At 40.2% G+C, this 26917-nt stretch overlaps 1 protein-coding gene across 1 annotated transcript in view; it reads right to left on the reverse strand.

Annotated features, from left to right (window-relative positions):
• The window catches only part of LRP2 (LDL receptor related protein 2), a 295072-nt gene that overhangs the window by 79506 nt on the left and 188649 nt on the right, over nucleotides 1-26917 (reverse strand). The window contains exons 41-48 of the mRNA XM_089660407.1: nucleotides 23416-23581; nucleotides 20040-20198; nucleotides 18981-19270; nucleotides 17659-17862; nucleotides 14044-14286; nucleotides 9494-9619; nucleotides 4893-5012; nucleotides 2457-2588 (exon numbers count right to left, since the gene is read on the reverse strand). Of these exons, the coding sequence (XP_089516533.1) occupies nucleotides 2457-2588; nucleotides 4893-5012; nucleotides 9494-9619; nucleotides 14044-14286; nucleotides 17659-17862; nucleotides 18981-19270; nucleotides 20040-20198; nucleotides 23416-23581 (1440 nt within the window). The remainder of the gene's footprint in view (nucleotides 1-2456; nucleotides 2589-4892; nucleotides 5013-9493; nucleotides 9620-14043; nucleotides 14287-17658; nucleotides 17863-18980; nucleotides 19271-20039; nucleotides 20199-23415; nucleotides 23582-26917) is intronic.

The following is a 26917-nucleotide window of genomic DNA, read 5'->3' on the forward strand; positions in this document are numbered from 1 at the left end:
TACTGGAGAAAAATGGACAGAGTGCCCTGTAGAGAGAAATTGGAGAGACTGCTCAAGAAATGGAGAGTGAGAGATTGCCTTGGAGAAAGATACCGACTTGACCTTTGGTCTGCAGAGCCATAAAGGGGAATGTTTAGTTCTTCTTCCTGTTGGGGTTGTCTGAACAGCCTAAATCAACTGATCATTGCAGCCAGCCTAGTCTGAGAAAGAAAGAGCAAGCTTCCATGTGCAGCTCTGCTGAACACTAATACCGACTACACAACCAATAAGCCCCACAAAAACATCTTGCCTTCTACAGCCATAGTTACAGCCTTGCTTTGGTAGTACCGCAAAAAAAATCCAGCAATAGTAGGAGTGCCAGCCTAAATGATAAAAGAGTCCAAATTATTTACTGGTTTACACTAAAAAACATCCAACACATTCTAGGGGACAGAACCCCCTCCCCTTCCTTTATCACGGATTCAGTTAAAATAAGAACCTTGAATAAGCTTTCCTGTGTAAACCTATATAGGGAAGCCAATTGCTGGACTAGGAGAGTTGCTAGACAGCAGCATCTACATGAGCTTGATTGCTCACGCACTGAATGTTTTTTAGTGTAAACCCATAAATGAATTTGGACTCTGTTATTTTGTCTAGCACTCCTTCCACTGGTGCATAATGTGGGTACCCACAGGTAGCCCTGTCTGTTGTGAACAACCTGAGCCTGTTAACTCTCTGAATGCTTTTGTCCTCACTACTTTGTATGAACTCATATCAAAGTCCCAGTGCCTCTTGGACCCTTTTTTCTTCATTGTTGCTTTAAGACATCTACAAAATACGTACGTTCCTAACCCCAGACACTGCTAAACAACTCGTTCACTCCCTCATTATCTCACATCTGGACTACTGCAACTCCCTTCTCACCGGACTACCCCAACACAGGCTATCCCCGCTTCAGTCTATCCAGAACTCAGCGGCCAGACTCATCCACCTTACCAACCGCTCCGCTTCTGCCACCCCCCTCTGTCATTCCCTCCGCTGGCTTCCGATTGCCCAACGCATTAAATTCAAAATACTAACACTGACATACAAAGCTATTCATAATACTGCCCCAAACTACCTCACCGACCTGATACCCAAATACCACCCAACCCGTACTCTTCGCTCCTCACAAGACCTCCTACGTTCTAGCTCCCTGGTATCCTCCTCCCACGCCCAACTGCAGGACTTCTCCAGGACTTCCCCCATCCTCTGGAACTCACTACCCCAATCCATCAGACTGTCACCTACCTTCCTCACCTTTAGGCGCACCCTGAAAACCCATCTCTTCAGGGAAGCCTACCCCACTCTCACTTAACAGCCGATCTTCTCCACTCCTCCTACCACTCCATCCCCCACAGCCACTTCCTCCTGTACCACTATCCCCTCCCTCCTAGATTGTAAGCTCGAAAGAGCAGGGCCCTTGAGCCCCTTGTGTATTGTTTTGTTACTGTATTGTCTCATGTTCTGTCCCCCAATATAATGTACAGCGCTGAGCAAACCTTCTGGCGCTATATAAATACTGTACAATAATAATAATAAGAGTAAGCCACATCTCATGCACTTTGTATTTTATCAGAGTTGGGTTCCATTCTGTGCTGTAATGTCCCTTCCATCTGTACACAAATGAGGTTTGCCCATGCTGGTTTATTGACTGTGAAAATGCATGCTCTTAGCTCCACTGCCAGAGATGTCCGTACCTGTTAAATACCAACTCCAGGCAAAAACAAAAGTTGTGCCCACAACTGCTCATTTTGTCTAGGGGTGAGGAGAAAGCTTATACTCACCCGATCCTTCATTCCACCAGACAACAGCACTTCCCCACTGTTTCTGGTTTGTTTCTGGTCTGGACTGTTTCTGGTTTTTAAGGCCTGCTCTGGGCTTGATGACGTCTTGAACAGTCCACGACTCAAGACCACTGGAGCATGGGGGTGCCAGACCAATCTTAATCTGACAGGATTGGAGGATTAAGTAAGTATATCTCCTTTCTCCTTTTCCCTAGACAAAAATGAGCAGGTAACTTGTGTAGTGTGGGCACAGCGGCACTGCATGAGAAAACCTTTTTGGGCTTTAAGTATCAGGAGACTGACTATCGCAAACATCAGCATAAAATGCATACACAGAACTGAGAATTTACAGTCCCGTACCAGAGCAGAGGACAGACACCATGGGATCAGAACCTGAGTATTCTTGAAGTTTTTAACAAGATGACCAGTTTCCATTGAACAAGACCTAGGCGTATGCCAGGCACATGGAAAGACAGCCCTTAAAACTGAACACAGACCAAGTTTGTAGCATAGACAGAATCATTTTGATTGCTCAGCTCTTACTTTATTCTCTGAAAATGACAAATATCTTAAATCTGCATTAAGATCATAGTCCGCAGTGGTGGCAGCACTTGCGTGTGTAATATACATACAGTATTCTCAGGGTCTTACCACAGTTATGTCTCTGGTCCTCATCACTCATATCGCCACAGTCGTTATCACCATCACAAACCCATGTTGCTGGGATACAGCGGGTATCATCGCACCTGAACTGGTCACTTGAACATGTCCGCACATGAGCCACTGCAATAAATGAGTACAGTTGTCGATTGTTAAAGAAAGAACGAGACATATAAGAGATTTCCTGATGTTATCTATGCAGTAAGGCATTCTTTGGCAGGAACATTCTCCACAGAATGTAGAACAACAAAGCTAGTATCTTCCCTGCTTCATACCAGCTCACTGCTGATAAGAAGACACTAATCGCTTAATAGACATTCTCCTCCACTATTACAGGCAGAGCTCATACAAATGTATCTCTGTTTTATGCAGTATACATGCAAGGATGTAGATGGAAAGTAGTAGGAACCAGATAAGCTAATTCTATTAAAATGATCTTAGTATCTGCAAAATATTGTAGACAACCTAAAACATAGACAGAAAAGGAGGAACAAGAAGTTCCGACTAACCATTCAACTAGATAGCACCTATACCTTCTTTTGTTGCAGCTAATAGGCAATCGGCAATCCATGCAGCTAATAGGCAATCCATGTATAGATTGCCCTATTAATACAGTTCTGTGAGGGTGTCCTCTACTGCATCATGCTGGTATTTTAAACAGAAATACAGCAGGGAAAGCTCACATTATTTTGGGGGAAATTAGTTTTTCCTCCTCAGCTAGGCCCCTTCACTTGAGACAGGAGAAGTGTCCATACACAGAAACAAAAACTCAAAGCGTATCAAATGTACCTGGAGGTTTAAGCCATAAATAAACCATGTAAAGTTAGGTATAGTCACAGGTTAGGGTAGTGATTATATTCATATTATAATGGAGTCATGTGATGTGGCTATGTTAGATGCATACAATATTTAAATATCAGTCTGCCCAACAACTTTATTTTTGGTGTAGGTGAAGTCTGGTGGGCTGAATCAGCCCCTGGCTTTTCATATATCTTGGATACTTCAACAATAAGATTTACTTGCTATAATTCACAATATGTTTCTGTCTACCCGGAAGATTTTGGTGTTCTTGCTTACCTTTGTGTGCCCTAGCACCTCCTGTTGTTTTAAACAACAAGGATAATACAACCCCCTTATGATGACCACAGGTTTGGGGACTCAGGAACCTGAGTACATCTATCTCACCAAAACAGTGCTTGAGATTAATGAGCATAATTTATTGCTCTAAGATAACTATCTCAACTAGGGTTCCTCCAGAGGATGCTAGTGATTCCTTGAGTTGTAACTGATTTGACCCCCCATACCAATTTGGCGATACCTGCACAGATCTGGGGCCAACACCACTAGGACAAGTCATCAGCAAGACACCAATGATCTGTTTAGCTGGCTGTAAAAGTGGCATTCTGAACACAACTGTAGGTGCTGCGTTTTTCTCATTGACCAGCAATGTGAAGAGCATTCTTCCCATTGACCCCTAGTGTAAGAACCATTCTTCTCACTGATTACCAGTGTAAGGAGTATTCTTTTTCCTGACCACCAATCTAAAGGGCATTCTTTCCACTGACTGATCATGAATTGGTTTAAACAGGAACTACTTGAGACCTGAAAATTATTTTAGGGGGAGAAAAGGTTGAGAAAGGCTGCTCTAGGATCTAACAAATATAAAAATACCTGTTTTGGTCGAATAATCTTTTAAAGAAAATTTGTCATAATCACATGTTTACTAAATTTACAATATAGCACACTGGAATGAATATGCAAGTATCGTTTACTTCTGAAAATATGGCTATGGCACGCCTCAGGAACTGCCTGAATTGCTTATGCAAATGTGAAATTGTCCAATGCTCAAGTGACTGAGAAGTCCAGACATTGCTATGTAGGACATGAGAAAGATATGCTTATACCCCAACCACTTACACAAATGGTTTGGGGGTTCCCAGTGGCATTTTGTGAACCTTTGGATCATGACACCTCAATTAAGTTCTACAGAACACACTGAAATTTACAAAGTGCAGAGATTTTTAAAAGTATAATAAATCAATGGCTAATGCTGAAGGTTTAAGTTGCCAGACATTTTATGTATTCCCTAAAACTGCTTCAAACCATGTGGGAACAAGCAAAATCTCAGTGGCTGTGACATGAGGGGAGCTTTTATTATTCAGCATAATGAACTAGAGGAATGAAAAGGAAAGTAAAAACTTGAAAGGTGCAATGCTGTCAAAAACTGGATGTGTGCACATTGTGTATTGGCCTGTCTCCTGGAAAGTAAGAAAAAAATCTTTGTTGTATAACACTAACAGCAACTAATTTTTAAACCACATCCTGTTTTTAATAAGACCCCAGTTCTTCCTTCAGTGGATAAATGCATATGTGACACGTGTTCATCTAAAGTATTTGGTGCAAGCACTTACCACAGCAAGCACTTACCACAAGATGATGGTTCGTCTGAGCCATCGGCACAGTCCACTCCCCGATCACAGTACCAATGTCCGGGAATGCAGCGCCCAGAGGCACAGCGGAATTCACTCTCTGTACATGTTAATGTAGCTGGAAAATAGTTTGAAAGGTATTGTTATAATAATATTCAGAAATATGTGCTGCCTGCAATGTTTTATAAGAACTTTAAGTGGTTCCAGCAAAAAACATGTTTGTCCTCGTTTAACTTAAGCACACTAAGTACGTTGTAATTCTAAATCATAAAGGTACGGTAATTATTACCTGTCACAAAGATCACTGTACTACCCCTGACAATGACTTTATCTGCTTTTCTCTCCAGAGCAATCTTTGTTCAGGCATTATTCAGGATCAGCATCTACTTCCTGAACTTACCCATCAGTGATGCCCAACATAGAGTCAACAGGTCGCATGTGGCCCACCAACTCTCTGTGTGTGGCCTGCAATGTCCTAGACTGGGCCACCACCTGTTGGGCATTTGTGAACTTTGCAGAGCAGGAGCAGAATGTTGGGTGCTTAACTTACTTATACCCAGGACCCTGCATTCACTATATCTGGTCTCCCACTGTACACAGAACATGGAAGTGCAATTATTTTAGTAAATATTAACTATTAAATAAATTTCTCATCAGCAGTATAATTCAGTCTTGTGACTTCTATCAGTGTCCAGCTGAGCAGTGGTTAAAGCTAGTAGGAGGAGTTTTCATTCTGCTCTGACTGACCTGTGAGGCTGCATAGCTCCTGACCCTCTGTCTGGACTGTGCTGATTGGCCCTGTGCCGATCACATGCACATGAAAAAAAAAAAATCTCTAGCAATACACCCTAAACAGAGCATGTGCAGAGTGACTCCTAGAGCTCTGTACTATCAGAAGTTGGATTGAGGACAGTAGAAGAAGGGGAGGATCATAGAAGACAGGATCAAACAGCTTTTTTACACTATGCGGAAGATTAACCCCTTAGATTCTACAATGAGTATAACAAGCATGCTTTACTGCATGCACAGACTGATTTTACTGTTGTGGGTTTAGTAACACTTTAAGTGTTCTTGTGTTTTAGCACCCGGCACTGAAATAAAGACAGTACAGCCAGGTGAAATGATCTCTGCCTGAAAGTACAATATACTATGCAGAGCAGCATGGTGCTGAAACATCATCTTTGTTTCCACTGACCTGACCACCACCTCCACCCAATTGATCAGGTTGGTTTCTTTTTTAGGCTTTTTTTCCCTGTTTTTAACTGGTAATCTGGCCAGTAACATACAGTACCTCCTGCATTAGAGTGCCTCCGCTCTGGATGAAGGCAAACAGGGGGCACCTTTAGACAGCAGCATTGCCAGTCTGGGGAGAGGGGAGTGTTAGGTGTACAAGCAAAATATAGATACACTAACAAATTAAAGCCAACCTCCAGTTAGCTCTGTATGAAGCAGAACAGCAAACAGTTTTTTTTTCCTTTTGGGATAAAGATTTTACATATACAGATAAAAGCTGATCACTATAAGCATCCCTGTCAGTGGTAAATGGTTTGTCTCATCTCTGTAAACTGATATATCTGGAAGAGAGCTTGTTCTTTTGAAAAACAACAGACTTACTGACTGGATCACCAAATGAAAATAAAAGAAAGAAAGCATAAAAATAAAATTAATGCAGCCATCACATCTAAGAACTGATAATCTGAAATATAATAAATGTTTGCCTTTGGGTTTAATACTGCTTTAATGTAGTCACTGACACCATTGATGAGGGTTTTTATGGGAGTCAATGACACCAATGGTGGGGGTTATTACTGTGGTCACTGACACCAGTGCTGAGGGCTACTATTGCAGTCATGGGTACCATGCTGGGGGTAATTATCTCAGCCACTGACACAAATGAATGACACAGTGTTCTGTTCAAAGTGCATTGTGGTACACTACATAAAATACAGCAGGAGCTCCATTACAATTCATTTATATTAATAGGCCACCTAACCTAATGCAATGCACCTCAACACAGGAAAGGCTGTACTTAAGGCCCACTATTATAGTATTTTCAAGCTAGCCACCACTGAAGTAAATCCTGATGCATATGCAGTTCTTGTCTAAGTTCACAAAGATCTGACACATAATAGCGCCTACAGCATTCTATGTAAGTTGCTACAAAGTTACAAGGTTGCTGTTTGATCACTAGGGGAAGAGAAGACTGAGGAAATGCTATAGCCTGCTTGCAGCAGACTGATCAGACTAAGCTTGACTGGAGCTCAATAGCTACTTTTTAATATATAAAAAAATGTTAATTGAGCGCTGGGAACATGAATATAAAGCCGCTAGCATAAGAGGTAACCTTTGGAACCCAGTGGAAAATATAAAAGAGTATGCAGCGCTGATAATAATAAAATCAGATGAAAAAATCAAATACATAAGTTGCACAATAGCATATGTTAAGGTAACTCAGTCCATATTACGTGGTGAAACAAAGTGAATATGTGCAATTGTCCAAACAATCCATGATCAGGGATAATCGTGACTCTTGTGTTCTTGTGAATGTACAAACAATGCACTAACCAGATAGCGCATAAACTGCGCGTGGAGCAATTAAGACCCGCTCCTGGTGCTCTGGACTTGTGATACCAGGAAGATGTCATCTGCAGGTTAGCCACTAGATGTCATCAGTCTAGGTGTATTCGTAAGCCATCCACCAGGAAAATCATCAGCGGGGGAGGGGGGAGTCACACATCACTCCAAAACCATCAGGAACCTTCAAAAACGGGCTCCCATGGAAATGATGAGCCCCAAGAAAGCTTCTAATAGTGTAGTATGTCTTTAATTAGCAAGATTTCAGCATATACAGATAAGGGATACAACTTACATCCGGGGCACCTCCCTAACGCGTTTCGTGTAAATAACACTTCCTCTGAGGAAGTGTTATTTACATGAAACGCGTTAGGGAGGTGCCCCTGACCTGTGTACATATACCACAAGGCTATCCTGACTGACACCCTGGTGGCCAGATCTGATAGGGATGTAAGTTGTATCCCTTATCTGTATATGCTGAAATCTTGCTAATTAAAGACATACTACACTATTAGAAGCTTTCTTGGGGCTCATTATTTCCATGGGAGCCCGTTTTTGAAGGTTCCTGATGGTTTTAGAGTGATGTGTGACTCCCCCCTCCCTTTCCTGGTGGATGGCTTACGAATACACCTAGACTGATGACATCTAGTGGCTAACCTGCAGATGACATCTTCCTGGTATCACAAGTCCAGAGCACCAGGAGCGGGTCTTAATTGCTCCACGCGCAGTTTATGCGCTATCTGGTTAGTGCATTGTTTGTACATTCACAAGAACACAAGAGTCACGATTATCCCTGATCATGGATTGTTTGGACAATTGCACATATTCACTTTGTTTCACCACGTAATATGGACTGAGTTACCTTAACATATGCTATTGTGCAACTTATGTATTTGATTTTTTCATCTGATTTTATTATTATCAGCGCTGCATACTCTTTTATATTAGCTACTTTTTAATGATCAGAGGAAGAGCTTTTGTGAAAATTTCTATTTACATTGTGGCTTACTGAGAGTTTATTCATGAAGACTTGTAAAGTAACTGTGAGGTTCACTTTAATTACGTATGTACATGTGAGCAGCCATCTTTGATTATAGTATATGCAGGCCGTAAGTCTTGCTTAGTAATGAAGCAAATGTTTCTGCCTTTCTCCTATTATAAGACTTTCGGCTTTCTAGACCTAGTCAAGCAATACACCCTGTACATAGCTTGTCCAGTAGCTGATTCTAATTGTATTTATCAAAAGTGATAGCTGTGTGTCTGGAATGTAGACACCCACTAGAGGAAGTTTTTTATAGCCTTTATATGAAACATGATCATGAGAAAAAAATGGAAATGCAAGTACAATCTTAAAAAGTCAAATGCCATTCATATAATGTCACAGTAATAGCTAAATGGAATTACCATTATCATTCCTTTAGCAAGATATTAGCTACTTTAGTGTTGCAATATACCTCCTGGCTATACCTCAACACAAATTTGTACCCCTAGCTGAGGGATTTAATTACTACCTTTTTCAGTTTAGTACATTTTCCTCTTTTTAATAAAAGGACAATTATAAAAAAGCTACTTTACATCGAACTAAAGCAGAATGCAATCAGAAAAAAAACAACTTACATAACGACAGGTTATATTGTTTTGTTGTTTTTTTTTATGAACTGCATTCATTTTGGGGCAGAAAAAAATATTTCTCAACAGGTGTAGTGGATTTCCTTTGTAAGCTGCTGATGGGTGAATTACATGGTGTCTGGCTAGTTTGCTGCCCAGAAGCAGCATTTTATAGTCCCCAAATATTGTGGAGCAAAGAAAGCCCCTAAAACTTTGGTCAATAGATATTTGTAATGACAATTTATTTATTGGCTTTGTGTTTTCCTTTGAGCGCTCTTAACATTTACAAGTACTAACTTTGAAGAAACATTTATTACCCTACTTTTGGCTTTATTGCTTCCTCAGCTCAAAAGTCAGCTCTAAAGCCCTGTTGTTCTAATGGTGATTAGTAATCTGATTAAACAGGAGAGCATTTACCACAGTGAGTGGGGCTTTCATCGCTCATATCTCCACAGTCATTATCCCCGTCACAAAGATAAGTTCGAGGAATGCAAATGTTGGTGCTCTGACATTTGGTGTATCCAGATTGACATGTGCGATCGGCTTTAAAAGAAAACAAGAAAAGAGTGCTGAAAAATACTTCAATAAGCCAAATTATCCACAAGCAATATAAACCATTTAGTTCTTTTCTTAAAACATTTTTATTGCTATATAGTTTTTAAACAAAAATTGTGTATGGTTATTGAAATTTAGCACACAAATGTGTGGCTTCGTGTTTTAACATAAATTGTTTCTAAAACAAAATCTTTCTTTTTAGTTTGGATAGAGTGGTGGGGAGAAAAGCTAGCCATAGATGTTTAGCTTTTATTTGCTCACCCTTTGGACTGAACAAGAGAATATCAATCGATTCACCCATCTACTGTAAACTAAACATATGCATGGAGGAATTTTCCCTGCTGGCCATTGTGTTTACTGGCAATGCCACTACACAGTCAATTAGATTCCACATACCTGTCTGTGTCTCCTAAAGATTTCAGTCTGGGAGGTTATACCCCAGTTCTTATTTGATTTTTAACAAGCAAGCTTGAGACCTCATGAAGCGGAATGCTTTGGCAATCAAAATGCGTTTACTATTTTCTTTCTACTAGTTGTGGCTTTGAGATCAAGAATAAAGGATATAGTTACATAGTTAGTCTGGCTGAAAAAAGACAAAAGTTCATCTAGTTCAACCATAAAAAAAAGTTATAATCCTATACCCACAGTTAATCCAGAGGAAAGCAAAAAAACCCCAGCAAAGCATGATCCAATTTGCTCCTGCAGGGGAAATAAAATCCTTCCTGGTCCCCAGAGAGGCAATCGGATATTCCCTGGATCAACTTTACCTATAAATGTTGGTACCCAGTTATATTGTGTTTATCTAGGAAAGAATCCAGGCCTTTTTTAAGCAATCTACTGAGCTAGTCAGAACCAACTCTTGAGGGAGTCTATTCCACATTTTCACAGCTCTTACTGTGAAGAAACCTTTCTGTGTTTGGAGATTAAATTTCTTATCCTCCAGATGTAAAATGCCCCCTTGTCCTTTGTGATGACCTCAGGGTGAATAACTCTACACCGAGTTTACTGTATGAAAATACAAAAAACAGTGAAAATAAACACCTTACTTCAAATAATATAAACTTTAAGAGTGATAAAATCAATGAAAATGTCCAAATCAAAAAAATATATTTTGTAAAAAATTATATAAAAGTCCTTTTCCCAAAGGAAGTGATGAAAAAATAAATAATAGAAAAAACAAACTGTCCAAACCAGAATACTTCCACCATTCACCAGTGAGAAAACCAATAGCAACCGCACTCACCAGATAAAGGTGAGTAATACACCTTTTGGGATATATAGGGATCCCAATCCCCCTCTAAGCCTCCTGGACTCCTTTTCACCATATAGGATTTGGGAAGAATTTCTTCCACTGGCTCCTGCCTTGTCCTCACTCCAGACTCCACAGCAGTGCAAGGGAAAGAAATGTGAAATAGTGTAACCCTGCTAATACTATTATGTTGCTAAAAAAGCATAGCCAGACCACTCACATTTGTCAGATGAAAAAACAGCATTTTATTGCCTCCATAGGCTTACATAAAATCCAATGTTTCCAAGCTTCATAGTAGAGACCTCACAGCCTGATCAGCAGGGGATGACAGGATAACATTCAGACAGTTTTCAAAATGGCCGCTTGGAACGCACCGTTTGGCGTGCGTTCCACTCAGCGGATGTGACACGAGCGTCAGGACGGTAGACCGAAAGTGCGTCGACGCGTTTCGCCCCACCCACAGGGCGTTCTCAAGACCAAGGTCTCAAGGTCTTGAGAATGCCCTGTGGGTGGGGCGAAACACATCGACGCACTTCCGGTCTGCCATCCTGACGTCCCGTGTCACATCCGATGAGTGGAACGCACGCCAAGCGGTGCGTTCCAAGCGGCCATTTTGAAAACTGTCTGAATGTTATCTTGTCATCCCCTGCTGATCAGGCTGTGAGGTCTCTACTATGAAGCTTGGAAACATTGGATTTAATGAGAGCCTATGGAGGCAATAAAATGCTGTTTTTTCATCTGACAAATGTGAGTGGTCTGGCTATGCTTTTTTAGCAACATAATAGTATTAGCAGGGTTACACTATTTCACATTTCTTTCCCTTGCACTGCTGTGGAGTCTGGAGTGAGGATAATTCAGGAGCCATTGGAATAAATTCTTCCCAAATCCTATATGGTGGAAAGGAATCCAGGAGGCTTAGAGGGGGATTGGGATCCCTATATATCCCAAAAGGTGTATTACTCACCTTTATCTGGTGAGTGCGGTTGTTATTGGTTTTCTCACTGGTGAATGGTGGAAGTATTCTCCTGGTTTGGACAGTTGGTTTTTTCTATTATTTATTTTTTCATCACTTCCTTTGGGAAAAGGACTTTTTTAATAATTTTTTACAAAATATATTTTTTGATTTGGACATTTTCATTGATTTTACCACTAAGGTGTCTATTTGCGCTGTTTTTTGTATTTTTATATTTTTTTGGTTTAATTTACCTGTGTACAGCAGCAATCTAATACCTGGGTGTAAGTTTTTGGAGGTGGTTCCTGTGCGCTGGGGTTCTGTGTGTATATATATGAGTTTACTATATGAACCACTGATGTATTTATACATGTTGATCATATTCCCCCTTAATCTCTTCTTCTCAAGAGAGAATAAATTCAGTTCCTCTAATCTTTCCTCATAGCTGAGCTCCTCCATGCCTCTTATCAGTTTGGTTGCCCTTCTCTGCACTTTCTCCAGTTCCCCAATGTTCTTTTTGTGAATTGGTGCCCAATACTGAACTGCATATTCCAGGTGAGGTCTTACTAATGATTTGTACAGGGGTAATATGATATCTCTCTCTCTGGAGTCTATACCTCTTTTAATACAAGAGAGGATTTTGCTTGCTTTAGAAATCACAGCTTGACATTGCATGCCATTATTAAGCTTGTGATCTACCAGAACTCCCTGATCCTTCTCCACCATTGATTCCCCCAATTGTACCCCCCGGTATGTATGATGCATGCATATTATTAGCCCCCAAGTGCATAACTTTACATTTACCAACAATAAACTTAATTTGCCACATAGTTGCCCAATTAAGCAGTGCATTGAGGTCGGCTTGCAAGTTGGAGACATCCTGTAAGGACGTTATTTCACTGAGCAGATTGGAGTCATCTGCAAAGACTGAAACAGTATTTTTAATCCCAGACCCAATATCGTTTATAAATATATTAAAAAGTAAGATATATTGACTTCTGGTTGATCACATGGTGCTTAATTCCTTCCAACTTTCCAACTAGCAATGGTATTCAGACAGTTTATACCTGCAGCTACTTGAATCCATGAACTGTGATCTAATAGGATGTAGTCGCTGTTCAGCTGAGAATTTTCCATCCAGCTCTGCCAATTTTCTAAAACTAATATCTACCTGGGTTGTTGTCCCTCCCTACTTGTTTTTTTCTTGTTGTTCACACATCTAAGATTACAATTTTATGAATATAGTTTTGTACGATGCCAAATGACATAAAAGAGAAAATTATAAAAATACACAAGTCGACTGGGTATAATATCCGATATACTAGAGCAGTGGTCTCCAAACTGCGGCCATTTGCTTGCCTTTATCCGGCCCTCAGGGCACTATTCCTCCCACTAACACAAATGATGAGGCACTATTCCTTCCATGAACACCAACAATGGGACACTATTCCTCCCACTGACGCTAATGATGGGGCACTATTCCTCTCACTGACACCAACAATGAGGCATTATTCCTTCAATGAACACCAACAATGAGACATAATTCCTTCCATTGACGCTAATGATGGGGCATTATTCCTCCCACTGAAACGAATAATGGAGCACTATCCCTCTGACTTATTCCAATGATGGTGCACTATTCCTCCAACTAATACCAATGATGGGGCACTATTTCTCCTCCTACTGACCACAGATGCAATGTTTTTTTTTACTCCCACTGACTGCCAAGCCTGAAGTATTATTACTCCCACTGACTCCCAGGAAATTTCTACTGCTAGTGGCCAAAGTCCGGCTCTCCTAAAGTCTGAAGGACAACAAATTGGCCCTGACAGTCACAGTGACAGTCATGTGGAAAACACAATAGGCATGACGAAATCTTAAAGTTGTGGTGGATGTTATAAAACTCAGCGAGGTCACCTTGAAGTCCCTTATGTTTTCATTTTTTTATTATTTAGGGGCAGAAGGGAAAGAGAGAACAGGAATAGAGGGGAGATCTTCCAATAGTAGGGACACCTGTTCCGTTGACAACTGTCTAAGTGAGGATTGTCTTCACTTTGGAGCGATTTCCTCTTACTTACTGTGTTGTATAATGGACAGGATGTAAAGGAAAATCTCCATAATTGGGGCAAAAATGTCAAAACAAAAACAAAATTGACAAGGGAATTTATCCATAAATAACTCCTTAACATCTGTTTAACACATTTGACTTACGGCAGTTTCTCTCGTCTGATGTGCCATTGTCATAGCAGTTATTCACTCCATTACATACATAGGAGCGGGAGATGCACCTTCCATTGTTACAGGAAAATTCAGTGTTTGGGTCACAGGTCCTGAAAATACATTCAACCTCATCGCTGTTATCACCACAATCATTATAATGGTCACAGCGGTAAAGATAGGAAACGCACTTTCCATTGCCACATGTGAACGCCGTCGGTGAGCAGGTATGAAAGGCTGATAACATAAAACACAAAAATCCAACTGAAGATAAAAACATGACACTGTTCATATGAATCAACAGGCAGCTTTTATATTGTAATCATACCTGCTAGAGCAAATACAGCTGCAAAACGGACTGCATGCAGGATAAAACAATCAATATTATTAGTAAAACAGGTTTTTACATTCTATGAATAAATCCAATGCACAAAAAGTGGTTAGCATTAGGCAAGGGCTGTAATTAGACAAAATGTGGAACATTTCAAGGGGTTAGACTACGATTTCAGAGCTTGCACAGGGCTAGACATGCTCATAAAAGGGGCTCCCTAATTTTCTTATGAGTTTTTTTTTCTAAAAAATATTAAAAGGGCCCAATTATACTTTGTTGCAACAAAAATAGGGTTGCATTTAGTTACAGTTTAAATGAGGCTGGATTTACACAGTTCCATGTGCATGCAGCACACATGTAGGTGTGGACAACCCCACATAGTTTCCCGCTGCCTTTCACACTAAACTACAGTGCTAAAATGTTTACCAGCCACAACGGAAATAATGGGGTTTCTAACTAACTTACATTTTCATGCAGCAATGCATAAAGAGGTTTTTTTTTAGCTTTGGATAGAGTGGAGATGGATTAGAACACCTGTCCATTTTTATTGCTGTCTGTGCACCTGTTAGAGAGTTTCATCCTCTCTATTTGTCCTGTTCATTGCTATCATCGAAAGTGAAAGAAAATCCAAACTTTTGGGTTGACACCAGAACAGTAATAGAGGGAAAATCTTTCAATGGGAAAAGAAATCTCCCCTATGGAACACAGATGGCAAAAAAGCTGACAAAGGTATAAACCTCCCTTATGCTAACCAAAATTGATAAAAATAAGTTTTGCATTTAGTTAAACTTTAAATTTGTTTTAATTCTATGTGTCTCTATTTTGACTGAATATTAACATAGCATCACAACAAGGAAGGTTTTGGAAGCAAGTGTGGGCTCACTATTAACCTTCTTAAGCACCTCCTTCCAAAAACTGTAAAAAAAAAAGGCAGTACGCATCTTTCCTACTTTTGTTTTCTGCGGCATATTTTTTTTTGTCCCAGCGCTACAGATATTTTTTTACCATAAACTCAAGGGAAGCAGCTACAGTGCTTTGAAAAAGTAGTCGTACCCCCTTGAAATTTTCCACATTTTGTCATATTACAAATAAAAACATAGATGTATTTTTTGGGGATTTTATGTGATAGACCAAATCAAAGTGGAACATAATTGTGAAGTGGAAGCAAAATATATACAAATAAATATCTGAAAAGCGTGGCGTGCATTTTTATTCAGCCCTCTTTATTCTGATATCCCCAACTAAAATATAGTGGAACCAATGGCCTTCAGAAGCCACTTAATTACTAAATAGAGTCCACCTGTGTGTTATTTAATCTCAGTATAATTACAGCTGTTCTGTGAAGCCCTCAGAGGTTTGTTAGAGAGCATTAGTGAACAAACAGTACCATGAAGGCCAAGGAACACACCAGACAGGTTAGGGATATAGTTTTGGAGAAGCTTAAAGCAGGGTTAGGTTATAAAAAAAATATCCCAAGCTTTGAACATCTCACATACCACTGTTCAATCCATTATCTGAAAATGGAAAGAGTATGGCACAACTGCAAACCTACCAAGACATGGCCGTCCACATAAACTAACAGGCAGGGCAAGGAGAGCATTAATTAGAGAAGCAGCCAAGAGATCCATGGTAACTCTGGAGGAGCTGCAGAGATCAACAGCTCAGGCGGGATAATCTGTCCACAGGACAACTATTAGTTTTGCACTCCACAAATCTGGCCTTTATGGAAGAGTGGCAAGAAGAAAGCCATTGTTGAAAGAAAGCCATAAGAAGTCTTGTTTGCAGTTTGCGAGAAGCCATGTGGGGGAGACAGCAAACATGTGAAAAAAGGTGCTCTAGACAGATGAGACCAAAATTTTACTTTTGGGCCTAAAAGCAAAACACTATGTGTGGCCAAAAACTGCACATCAACCTGAAAAACACTATTCCCACTGTGAAACATGGTGGTGGCAGCATCATGTTGTGCGTATGCTTTTCTCCAGCAGGGACAGGAAAGCTGGTCAGAGTTGATGGGAAGATGGATGGAGCCAAATACAGGGCAATCTTAAGAGAAAACCTGTTAGAGTTTGCAAAAGACTAGAGACTGGGGCGGAGCTTCACCTTCCAGCAGGAAAATAACCGTAAACATACAGCCAGAGCTACAATGGAACGGTTTAGGTCAAAGCATATTCATGAGTTAGAAGGCCCAGTCAAAGTCGAGACCTAAATCCAATTGAGAACCTTGGCAAGACTTGAAAATTGCTGTTCACGGACGCTCTCTATCCAATCTGACACAGCTTGAGTTAGTTTGCAATGAAAAATTGGTAAAAATTACACTCTCTAGATGTGCAAAGCTGGTAGAGGCATCCCCAAAATGACTTGCAGCTGTAATTGCAGAGAAAGGTGGTTCTACAAAGTATTGATTTAGGGGGACTGAATACAAATGCACGCCACACTTTCACAATTTTGAAAACCATTTATCATTTTCCTTCCACTTCATAATTATGGGCCACTTTGTGTTCGTCTATCACATCAAATCCCAATAAAATACATAATGTTTTTGTTTGTAACATGAGCAAATCTGGAAAATTTCAAGGGGTATGAATACTTTTTCACAGCACTGCAAGTACATGTTAATGAAAACCTGACAAATTATATTTCAGATTCTGCAATTCTGTGCAGATAGTTGTTTTGATCCTAGCACACCTGTAAGGCAGCACAGCCAGGTTCCACTCCCCAGCCTCAGCTTCGAAAGCACAGTTTGATGAAGACTAAAACAAACAGCATGCTCCTGAGCCTTTATTTTGCCTCCCCTGTCAACATACAGCATGTGCACTGCAGCAAAGCTGAACCTCCCTCTTCTGCTGTCTGTGAAGTTCTTGGCTGTGTTCACAAATACCTGTGGCAGCCTCTGTGATTTGCTATAGTTACAAAGCTTGCAGTCTAAACACTGGGGCAATCTGAGTGTTGCTGTATAGAGAATTACAAGGGGTATGTATACAAATTAAAGCCATGTACATACATCAGTGGCATTCATAAATATAATTTTTCTCAATGAATACAAATCTGCTTTTTAGATCTGCTTGGAGTTCAACTTTTTTAGCTGAATGCGATGGACATATGTATTTTTTCAACCTAAATAAGTAGATTTTTATTACACATACAAATAAACCATAGAGCAGAATAACACAGAGTAACAGAAAGAAGTATGGAAACTTTCTGTTATTTTCAGATGACTGTGTGTTTTGTGTGTGATTGTTTGTCTAAACAAGTGAACAAAAAGCACATTTAACTCATACCGCATACACGTTCCAGTTCATCGCTGCCATCCCTGCAGTCATTATCATTGTCACATTTCCAGCTCTCTGGGATGCAACGGCCATTAAGACACGTGAACTGCCCACTCTGGCACCTTGTGGCATTGTCTACAATGCAATCTTTGTTGTTGTTGGCCAAATACCAACTGCCAGTTGATGGGCATTGGCACTCTGCTCCATTAGGACCTGTTGCAGGAAAGAAAAAAAAATGCACACATTATTTCTGCAAATGGTTGGTATGGGATATTGCACTTACCAGACTAATTTTCTATTGTTAAAGCTGAAACCATGGCACAAAAACTTTCAATTATATATGTTCCTCAATGGCCACAATTTATATAATTCCCATTTCTGTGCACCATGTGTTTCTACATCCAATCATTATTTTTGTGAAAATAATAATGATATAAATAGCCTGAGTATAGAGCAGTACTGGGTGGGTGGGATGCAGCAGGTCCTCTCTATACAAGCTCTCTGCAGAAAAATAAAGGGGGTGCATACAAAACCAGTCACCCTGCAAGAGGATAGAGATCCTAGTGGCTGGTATATATTAAAAGACGTCTGTGCACAAAGGCAACTGTGCCACAAAGGCAAGGAGTTTATTTTAATACTAGTATATCTGGCAATACAAAGGACACCAAGTTTCAAGTAAGAATACACAGGAGTCTAGCAGTTAGACAATATTTGCATAGCCTAGAGTTCAGCTTTACATTCTTATCTGTAATTCCTATGGGAACAATAGATCTTTAAAATGAAAGCATTCAAACAGCACTCACAATGGCCATTTATTGACTTTTATTTAATTAGTCAAAGGTCAAGTTACAAAGTGTTGGTCTGGTAAAGTAAAATCTGATTGCCACAGGTAGCCACACTTTGTGCTAATCCACAATTTTTATTCAGCCTCTTGAAATAAGCCTATATCATGTAGAATAGGCCAACATCCAAGCACTTTAGCATCGAAGATGCTAAATAACATGGGGGAATCAGATCAGTCAACTTGTACATCCAAAGTTTCATGTATATCTCATGGCTTCTCTCTCAAGAGATGCAAATTGTATAAAAAAAGACATCTCATCTAATCACTATCAATGCTGAAACATGCATGCCAAAATAACTGTTTATACTCCAAAGAGTCAGTTTATCATTAAAAATGGTTTGTAGGTTTGTATGTGCAACAATCACTTATTGAGTATGGAACCATTTGGATTTCCCAAGAGTATCTTTGGTCAGTTGACCTCATAACAGTTTCTGTTTTGCTATGATATTGATGGCTATTTAACACCACGGCTATAAAAGTTGTATACCTGGAGCACAAATGTGACTGCAACCACCATTGAATTGATCACATGGGCTGGCGCACTGTTGCTGCTTGCTTTTAGCCAAGATGTGAATATCCATGGGACGCTGAGGTAGGTTCTGCACCATGATAATCTGATCTGACCCATCATGTTTATTGGCCCGGTAAATGCTCCTTGTGTTCCAGTCAGTCCAGTAAATGTGCTGGTCATAGAGTGTCATGGCAAATGGATAAATTGCTGTGCCAACCACAACTTCTCGGTTTGTACCTGTTAAAGAGCAGCGCTCTATTTTCTGTCTGTTAAGAGGAAAACAAACACTTTATTTGAGAGTGTTTTTTTTCTATATTAGTCTGTTTGTGTGCACCTACAAAACAAAAATGTACAATCTTCTTTAGGAAGCGAGGAGAGAAATGGCATTGTGTCAGATAGCTTTCCTTTAAAACAGCAATCCTGATCTACATGAGCATGTGAGACCTCTGGACTCTGGAGATGAGTCCACTGAAGAAACTAACACTGTCAGATGGACTAATAGCTACAAGAGAAACACTGGTACTGGATAACCATGTAACAATTGTGTAGGCTGCCAGTGCTGACCTCTCCCTTTGAGAATTCTGGTTCCCTAGCTGTCATGGTGATGTTTTAGCTTCCACTTTTGAGTCACTGATTGAAAACAAGGAGAGAGATAAGGAATTCTGACACTTTTCTGATTCATCTACAGCAGGTTTATTCCAGGTATGTGGTTCAAAATACTACAGTCAGGTACAGTCAAGCAACCTTTAATGGATTTTTACTATTTGTACAGGATTGTACTAACTGGAGTTAGCAAAACCCATTTCTTCAAATTTGGAAAAACAGGACAAGAGAACAATAGCTAAAGTTACTCAATGGGGCAATATTAGGGTAAACATTTTTTTTTTAATTCTCTCAATTATTACTATTTGTTAGTATAGAATAAAAAGGTTTTATATACTATATATAAATAACACATATGTGATTAAATCAGAAAGCTTATGCTAGAAGTAATGCAAAGTTAGGTAGGGCCCTGTGAGAGGTGATAGTACATACAAACTTGCATCAGCCCAATAAATCCTCTCCTCTTCGTAATCCAGGGTCAGTCCGTTTGGCCATACCAGACTTGTGTTCACAATGGCTGTGCGGAAATTACCTCCAAGGGTTGCTCTCTCTATTTTAGCATTCATTCCCCAATCTGTCCAGTACATGTAACTAATACAAAGAATACAAGAACTATGTTATAAGACGAACATTAAAATCAACAACAGTTATGCTCTTAAATCTTTAAGTAAAATCCTTTTGTTAAAGGCAGAGCTTCAGCTGCAACATTTTAATGCAGATAGTAGTAAAACAATTTCAGTAGAGAGGGGAAGGGTTAGAAGTTCTCACAACATTGTTATTCCTATCTGTGCCCTCCAGTCTTGGTAACAACAGCAATCCTCATTTCTTTACGGGTGTATGGGTGTCACAGGGACAAGGGGTGAGGGAAAAATGCACAATGTAGAAACAGACAGATGTAAAAACATAACAGGAATTTTAACTCTTCCCCACTCCAATCCAAGATTTAAAAATGGCTGGAGTTGGGCCTTAATTATACTTGTCAGTTAATATTACTAAAAAAATGACCTTTCCATGAAAAGCAGGCTGCTCTGCCTCTTCAGCTAGCTCATAGTGCTTTGAGAAGTCTTTGCCATGTAGTAAAGGCTTAGTTCACCTTTATTATCATGTTTCATGTTACACCCATATATAGGGTATAGCCCACACCCTCAAATGGCACCTTCCCCCCTCTAACGCTTATCTGAATCATGGAGTGCTTCTCCCTGGAACATCCTGTTGATTATTGAATTAAGCTAAGCTTTGCATGGGTTCACCCGTACTTCCACATCATCCATTCACAAAAACAAATACAAGGATCTGTGAATGGAGGGACCACAAAACCCATCTTCCACTGCGGAAAAGGGACTTACAATGGAGCACAAGTGCAGTGACATAACTAGACTTGTAGTTATTAAGTTCTTCCTCCAGCCCCATAAGAGAAGGTCTGTACCTCAGTTTTTTGCTGGGATGCAAATAATGCAGGAGCCTGTGCATTGCTTTCACAACACAGTGGCAATGCTTTGTTGGCTTCAATGCAAAAAATAATAAATACACATTTTTTTTTAGTATTGTAGGTGCATATACTCAATGGCCACTTTATTAGGTACACCTGTCTAATTGCTTTATAACACAAATTGCTAATCAGCCAATCACATGGCAGCAACTCAATGCATTTAGGCATGTAGACGTGGTGAAACGACTTGCTGAAGTTCAAATCCAGCATCAGAATTGGGAAGAAAGGGGATTTAAGTAACTTTGAATGTGGCATGATTATTTGGTGCCAGACGGGCTGGTCTGGTTATTTAAAAAACTACTGATCTACTGGGATTTTCACACACAACCATCTGTAGGGTTTACAGAGAATGGTCCGAAAAAAGAAAAAACATCCAGTGAGCGGCAGCTGTATGGATGAAAATGCTGTTGTCAGAGGTCAGAGGAAAATGGGCAGACTGATTTGAGATGATAGAAAGGCAACAGTAACTCAAATAACCACTCATTACAATCAAGGTATGCAGAATATCATCTCTGAACGCACAACACGTCGAACCTTAAAGCAGATGGGCTACAGCAGCAGAAGACCACACCGGGTGCCACTTCTGTCAGCTAAGAACTGGAAATGGAGGCTACAATTCACATGGGCACACCAAAATTGGACAACAGAAGATTGGAAAAACGTTGCCTGGTCTGATGAGTTTCGATTTCAGTTGCGACAATCAAATGCTAGGGTCAGAATTTGGCATAAACAACATGAAAGCATGGATCCATCCTGCCTGGTATCAACCATTCAGGCTGGTGGTGTAATGGTGTGGGGGATATTTTCTTGGCACATCTTGGGCCACTTAGTACCAACTGAGCATCATTTAAATGCCAAGGCCTACCTGGATATTGTTGCTGTCCATGTCCATCCCTTTATGACTATCTTCTGATGGCTACTTCTAGCAGAATAATGCACCATGTCACAAAGCTCAGATCATCTCAAACTGGTCTCTTGATATGACAAAAAGTTCACTGTACTCCAATGGCCTCCACAGTCACCAGATCTCAATCCAATAGAGCTTTTGAGATGTGGTGGAATGGGAGATTCGCATCATGGATGTGTAGCTGACAATTCTGCAGCAACTGAGTGATGCAGTCATGTCAATGTATCATGTCAATTTGGATCAAAATCTCTGAGGAATGTTTCCAACACCTTGTTGAATCTATGCCATGAAGAATTAAGGCAGTTCTGAAGGCAAAAGGGGGTCCAACCCAGTACTAGCAAGGTGTACCTAATTAAGTGACCGGTGAGTGTATATTCATTTCTGGCAAAAGATGGACTAAAGATGTTTTTTTTTATTTGTAAAACAAATATTGTGAATAACAAAACATATAAAAAAATGCAGTTTACAGACTTCACTAAAAGTGAAGTTAATTAAAAAAATTAAGTGAGATTTAACTGACCTAAAACCATTACTACTACTTAAAGTGGAGCTCCACCCAAAAGGGGAAGTTTCACTCTAAGCCTTTGTCCCCCGCTCCCCATTAAGGATTGGCACCTTTGGGGAGGGGAGTGGGTACCCGAATTTGACAGGTACCCGCTCCCACTTCCGATCGCCTAAGCGATCTCAGCGGAAGTGGAAGTTGTCCTCCCTCCCTCCCTGTAGACTTCTGGGACACGTGACAGGTCCCAGAAGACTACGGGGCCATTCACAAAGCCCAGCACTTCTCGCGCATGCGCAGTGGGCACCCGGCTGTGAAGCCGCAAGCTGTTACAGCAGGGTTCCCACAATAAAGATGCCGGTGAAACCAATTGTGGTGAAGACAACACTGGACCGAGGGACAGGTAAGTGGCTGTATTTTAAAAGTCAGAAGCTACAGTTTTTGTAGCTGCTGACTTTATTTTTTTTAGGTGGAACTCCGCTTTAACATGAAGTAACACTCTATAGCTGAATTACAATCTAAGAATTTTTTAAAAAGCAAGGATTAGCCATTAGCAGAAATTGGCTCTTCTCCATGAAAGGAAAACTTATTAGCTTAATTACTGAAAACTACAAGCAGATACCAAATAACGGGAGAGTTGATTTTAAGTCATTTTCTCTTCTAATTAAGGTCTGTTTTAGTTCCTACACATACATCCGGTTATCATCTATCGCCTTCCTTTATCTAAGTGAGAGCTTACAAAATCATGAGCAGCAAAATGAGGTTCCTCAACACGCTGTGAATGTCCCTCTGGTCACTTTTCGCTTTAAAGGCTTCCAGAGATTTTACTGTGGAGTAGGGGATTCAGTTACCTGATTCTAACACTGATGCTGAGATATCAATATTTTTCTGTACCTCTGCACATGGAACATACCCTCTGCATGGGTCCAACATGATGGCTCTAGGTCGAGGTACTCGAGCAATCACGGTGCGATCAGATCCATTTAATGCCATAGAGCTAATGGTCTGGTTTAGATAGTCACTATAGTAAATTCTTTTATGGATCCAATCAAATGCTATCCCGTCTGGAGCTCCCAGGTCTATAAATTAAAAAAAAAGTTTGGTTATTACCACACTCAGCTATACACAAAGCATCTTTTAAAAGTATAACTAAAGGCAAAACTTCTTTTTTTAGTTTTGGATAGAGCGGAGAGAGACTAAAACATCTATCAGGTTTTTATTCCAGTCTGTGCCTTGTTAAGGAGATTTATTAGTCTTGTTTACCATTATTACCAAAAGTAATAGTGGAAGAAAATCACAAATCTTGGGTTGTCTCCAGAACATTAATAGTGGGGAAATCTTTCCAATGGGACACAGATGGAACTGTGTCCCTCTGTTACCCTACCCAAAACATAAAAAAAAAAGTTTTGCCTTTAGTTCTACTTTAACACCACAGGCATTACAAAAGTCTATACTCAAAAAGTTGTATGTAAAAGCTAGAATATACACAAAAACTGTACAGCAAACATAACCTGAAAATGATAAACTATTATATTCAACAATATACTTAATATTAGATTTAAAAAACTGCTGCCAAATATCAATTATCTGATTATATTCATGCAACCCATACACTAAAAACCAAACTGTACCATGACAAACTGATTGTATGCATTTTATATAAGTGGCTATACATACAACTGGCCCTGCAAAGATACACAAATATAACACTTGTCTTTGCAAATGTATTTAAAATGGATTGAAATTTACATAAAACAATGTAAATGTTAGGAGAATACATCAAAGGTTTGTACCTAATTGATCTCCTTATGTGTTATGGTAAGGTCTAAAACACTTTAGACTTCTTTACTTTTTTAAAGGTTCTCAGGTTGCCACATTGACGAAAGAAGCCTGTGTCTTACATAGTTCAGTGAATCATTAGCAGTGATTCACCCCTAATCAGAGGGCTCAACCTGTAGTTTCAATCAAACAGCTTCCAAACAAACAGCTCTGTGTAGTCTCTGTAGCTAACTCACTGTATTCTATGAATTTAGCATGTTTTTAAGAGATTGTATATATATATATATATATATATATATATATATATATATATACAGTGGGGATCGAAAGTTTGGGCACCCCAGCTAAAAATTTGTATTAATGTGCATAAAGAAGCCAAGGAAAGATGGAAAAATCTCCAAAAGGCATCAAATTACAGATTAGACATTCTTATAATATGTCAACAAAAGTTAGATTTTATTTCCATCATTTACACTTTCAAAATAACAGAAAACAAAAAAATGGCATCTGCAAAAGTTTGGGCACCCTGCAGAATTTATAGCATGCACTGCCCCCTTTGCAAGCTGAGACCTGCCAGTGTCATGGATTGTTCTCAATCATCGTCTGGGAAGACCAGGTGATGTCAATCTCAAAGGTTTTAAATGCCCAGACTCATCTGACCTTGTCCTAACAATCAGCACCATGGGTTCTTCTAAGCAGTTGTCTAGAAAACTGAAACTGAAAATAGTTGACGCTCACAAAGCTGGAGAAGACTATAAGAAGATAGCAAAGCGTTTTCAGATGTCAATATCCTCTGTTCGGAATGTAATTAAGAAATGGCAGTCATCAGGAACAGTGGAAGTTAAAGCAAGATCTGGAAGACCAAGAAAAATATCAGACAGAACAGCTCGCAGGATTGTGAGAAAAACAATTCAAAACCCACGTTTGACTGCACGATCCCTCCAGAAAGATCTGGCAGACACTGGAGTTGTGGTACACTATTCCACTATAAAGAGATACTTGTACAAATATGGTCTTCATGGAAGAGTCATCAGAAGAAAACCTCTTCTACGTCCTCACCATAAAAATCATCGTTTGAACTTTGCAAATGAACATATAGACAAGCCTGATGCATTTTGGAAACAAGTTCTGTGGACCGATGAGGTTAAAATTGAACTTTTTGGCCGGAATGAGCAAAGGTACGTTTGGAGAAGAAGGGGCACAGAATTTAATGAAAAGAACCTCTGTCCAACTGTTAAGCATGGGGTTGGATCAATCATGCTTTGGGGTTGTGTTGCAGCCAGTGGCACAGGGAACATCTCACAAGTAGAAGGAAAAATGGATTCAATAAAATTTCAGCAAATTTTGGATGGTAACTTGATGCCATCTGTGAAAAAGCTGAAGTTAAAGAGAGGATGGCTTCTACAAATGGATAATGATCCTAAACACACCTCGAAATCCACGGGGGATTACATCAAGAGGCGTAAACTGAAGGTTTTGCCATGGCCTTCACAATCTGCTGACCTCAACATAATTGAAAATCTATGGATAGACCTTAAAAGAGCAGTGCGTGACAGACAGCCCAGAAATCTCAAAGAACTGGAAGACTTTTGCAAGGAAGAATGGGCAAAGATACCTCAAACAAGAATTGAAAGACTCTTGGCTGGCTACAAAAAGAGTTTACAAGCTGTGATACTTGCCAAAGGGGCAGTACAAGATATTAACTCTGCAGGGTGCCCAAACTTTTGCAGATGCCATTTTTTTGTTTTCTGTTATTTTGAAAGTGTAAATGATGGAAATAAAATCTAACTTTTGTTGACATATTATAAGAATGTCTAATCTGTAATTTGATGCCTTTTGGAGATTTTTCCATCTTTCCTTGGCTTCTTTATGCACATTAATACAAATTTTTAGCTGGGGTGCCCAAACGTTCGATCCCCACTGTATATATACATACAACAACACCACCATCAAACCCGCCCCGCAGGCCAGAGTACTTGGTGTCATTCTGGACTCCAACCTATCCTTCCAGCCCCAAGTCCAATCTTTAACAAGCTTGTGCAGACTCCACCTCCGCAACATCGCCAAAATCCGCACGTTCCTAACCCCAGAACCAACTAAACAGCTCATCCACTCCCTCATCATATCACGACTCAACTACTGCAACTCCCTTCTTACTGGCCTGTCTCGCCGCTGGGTATCCCCGCTTCAGTTGATCCTGAATACGGCAGCCAGACTCATTCACCGTTCCAACCGCTCCATCTCCGCCACCCCCCTCTGCTAATCCCTCCACTGGCTTCCGATTGCGCAATGGATCAAATTCAAAATCCTAACACTGACGTACAAAGCTGTCCACCATACTGCCCCGAACTACATCACCGACCTAATATCCAAGTACCGCCCAGCACGCACACTCCGCTCCTCACAAGACCTCCTTCTCTCTAGTTTCCTGGTCTCCTCCTCCCAAGCCCGCCTCCAGGACTTCTGGAACTCCCTGCCCCAACCCATCAGATTATCACCTACTCTCCTCTCCTTTAGGCGCACCCTGAAAACCCATCTCTTCAGGGAAGCCTACCCCACCCCCTGCTAACTTGCTGACCTCCTCCACTCTTCCTACCACTCCATCCCCCACAGCTATCTCCTCCTGTGCCACCATC

Source organism: Staurois parvus, unplaced genomic scaffold, assembly GCF_062004578.1.
Source record: "Staurois parvus isolate SC_StPar_1 unplaced genomic scaffold, SC_StPar_1.0 ptg000031l, whole genome shotgun sequence".
Lineage (NCBI taxonomy): Eukaryota > Metazoa > Chordata > Amphibia > Anura > Ranidae > Staurois > Staurois parvus.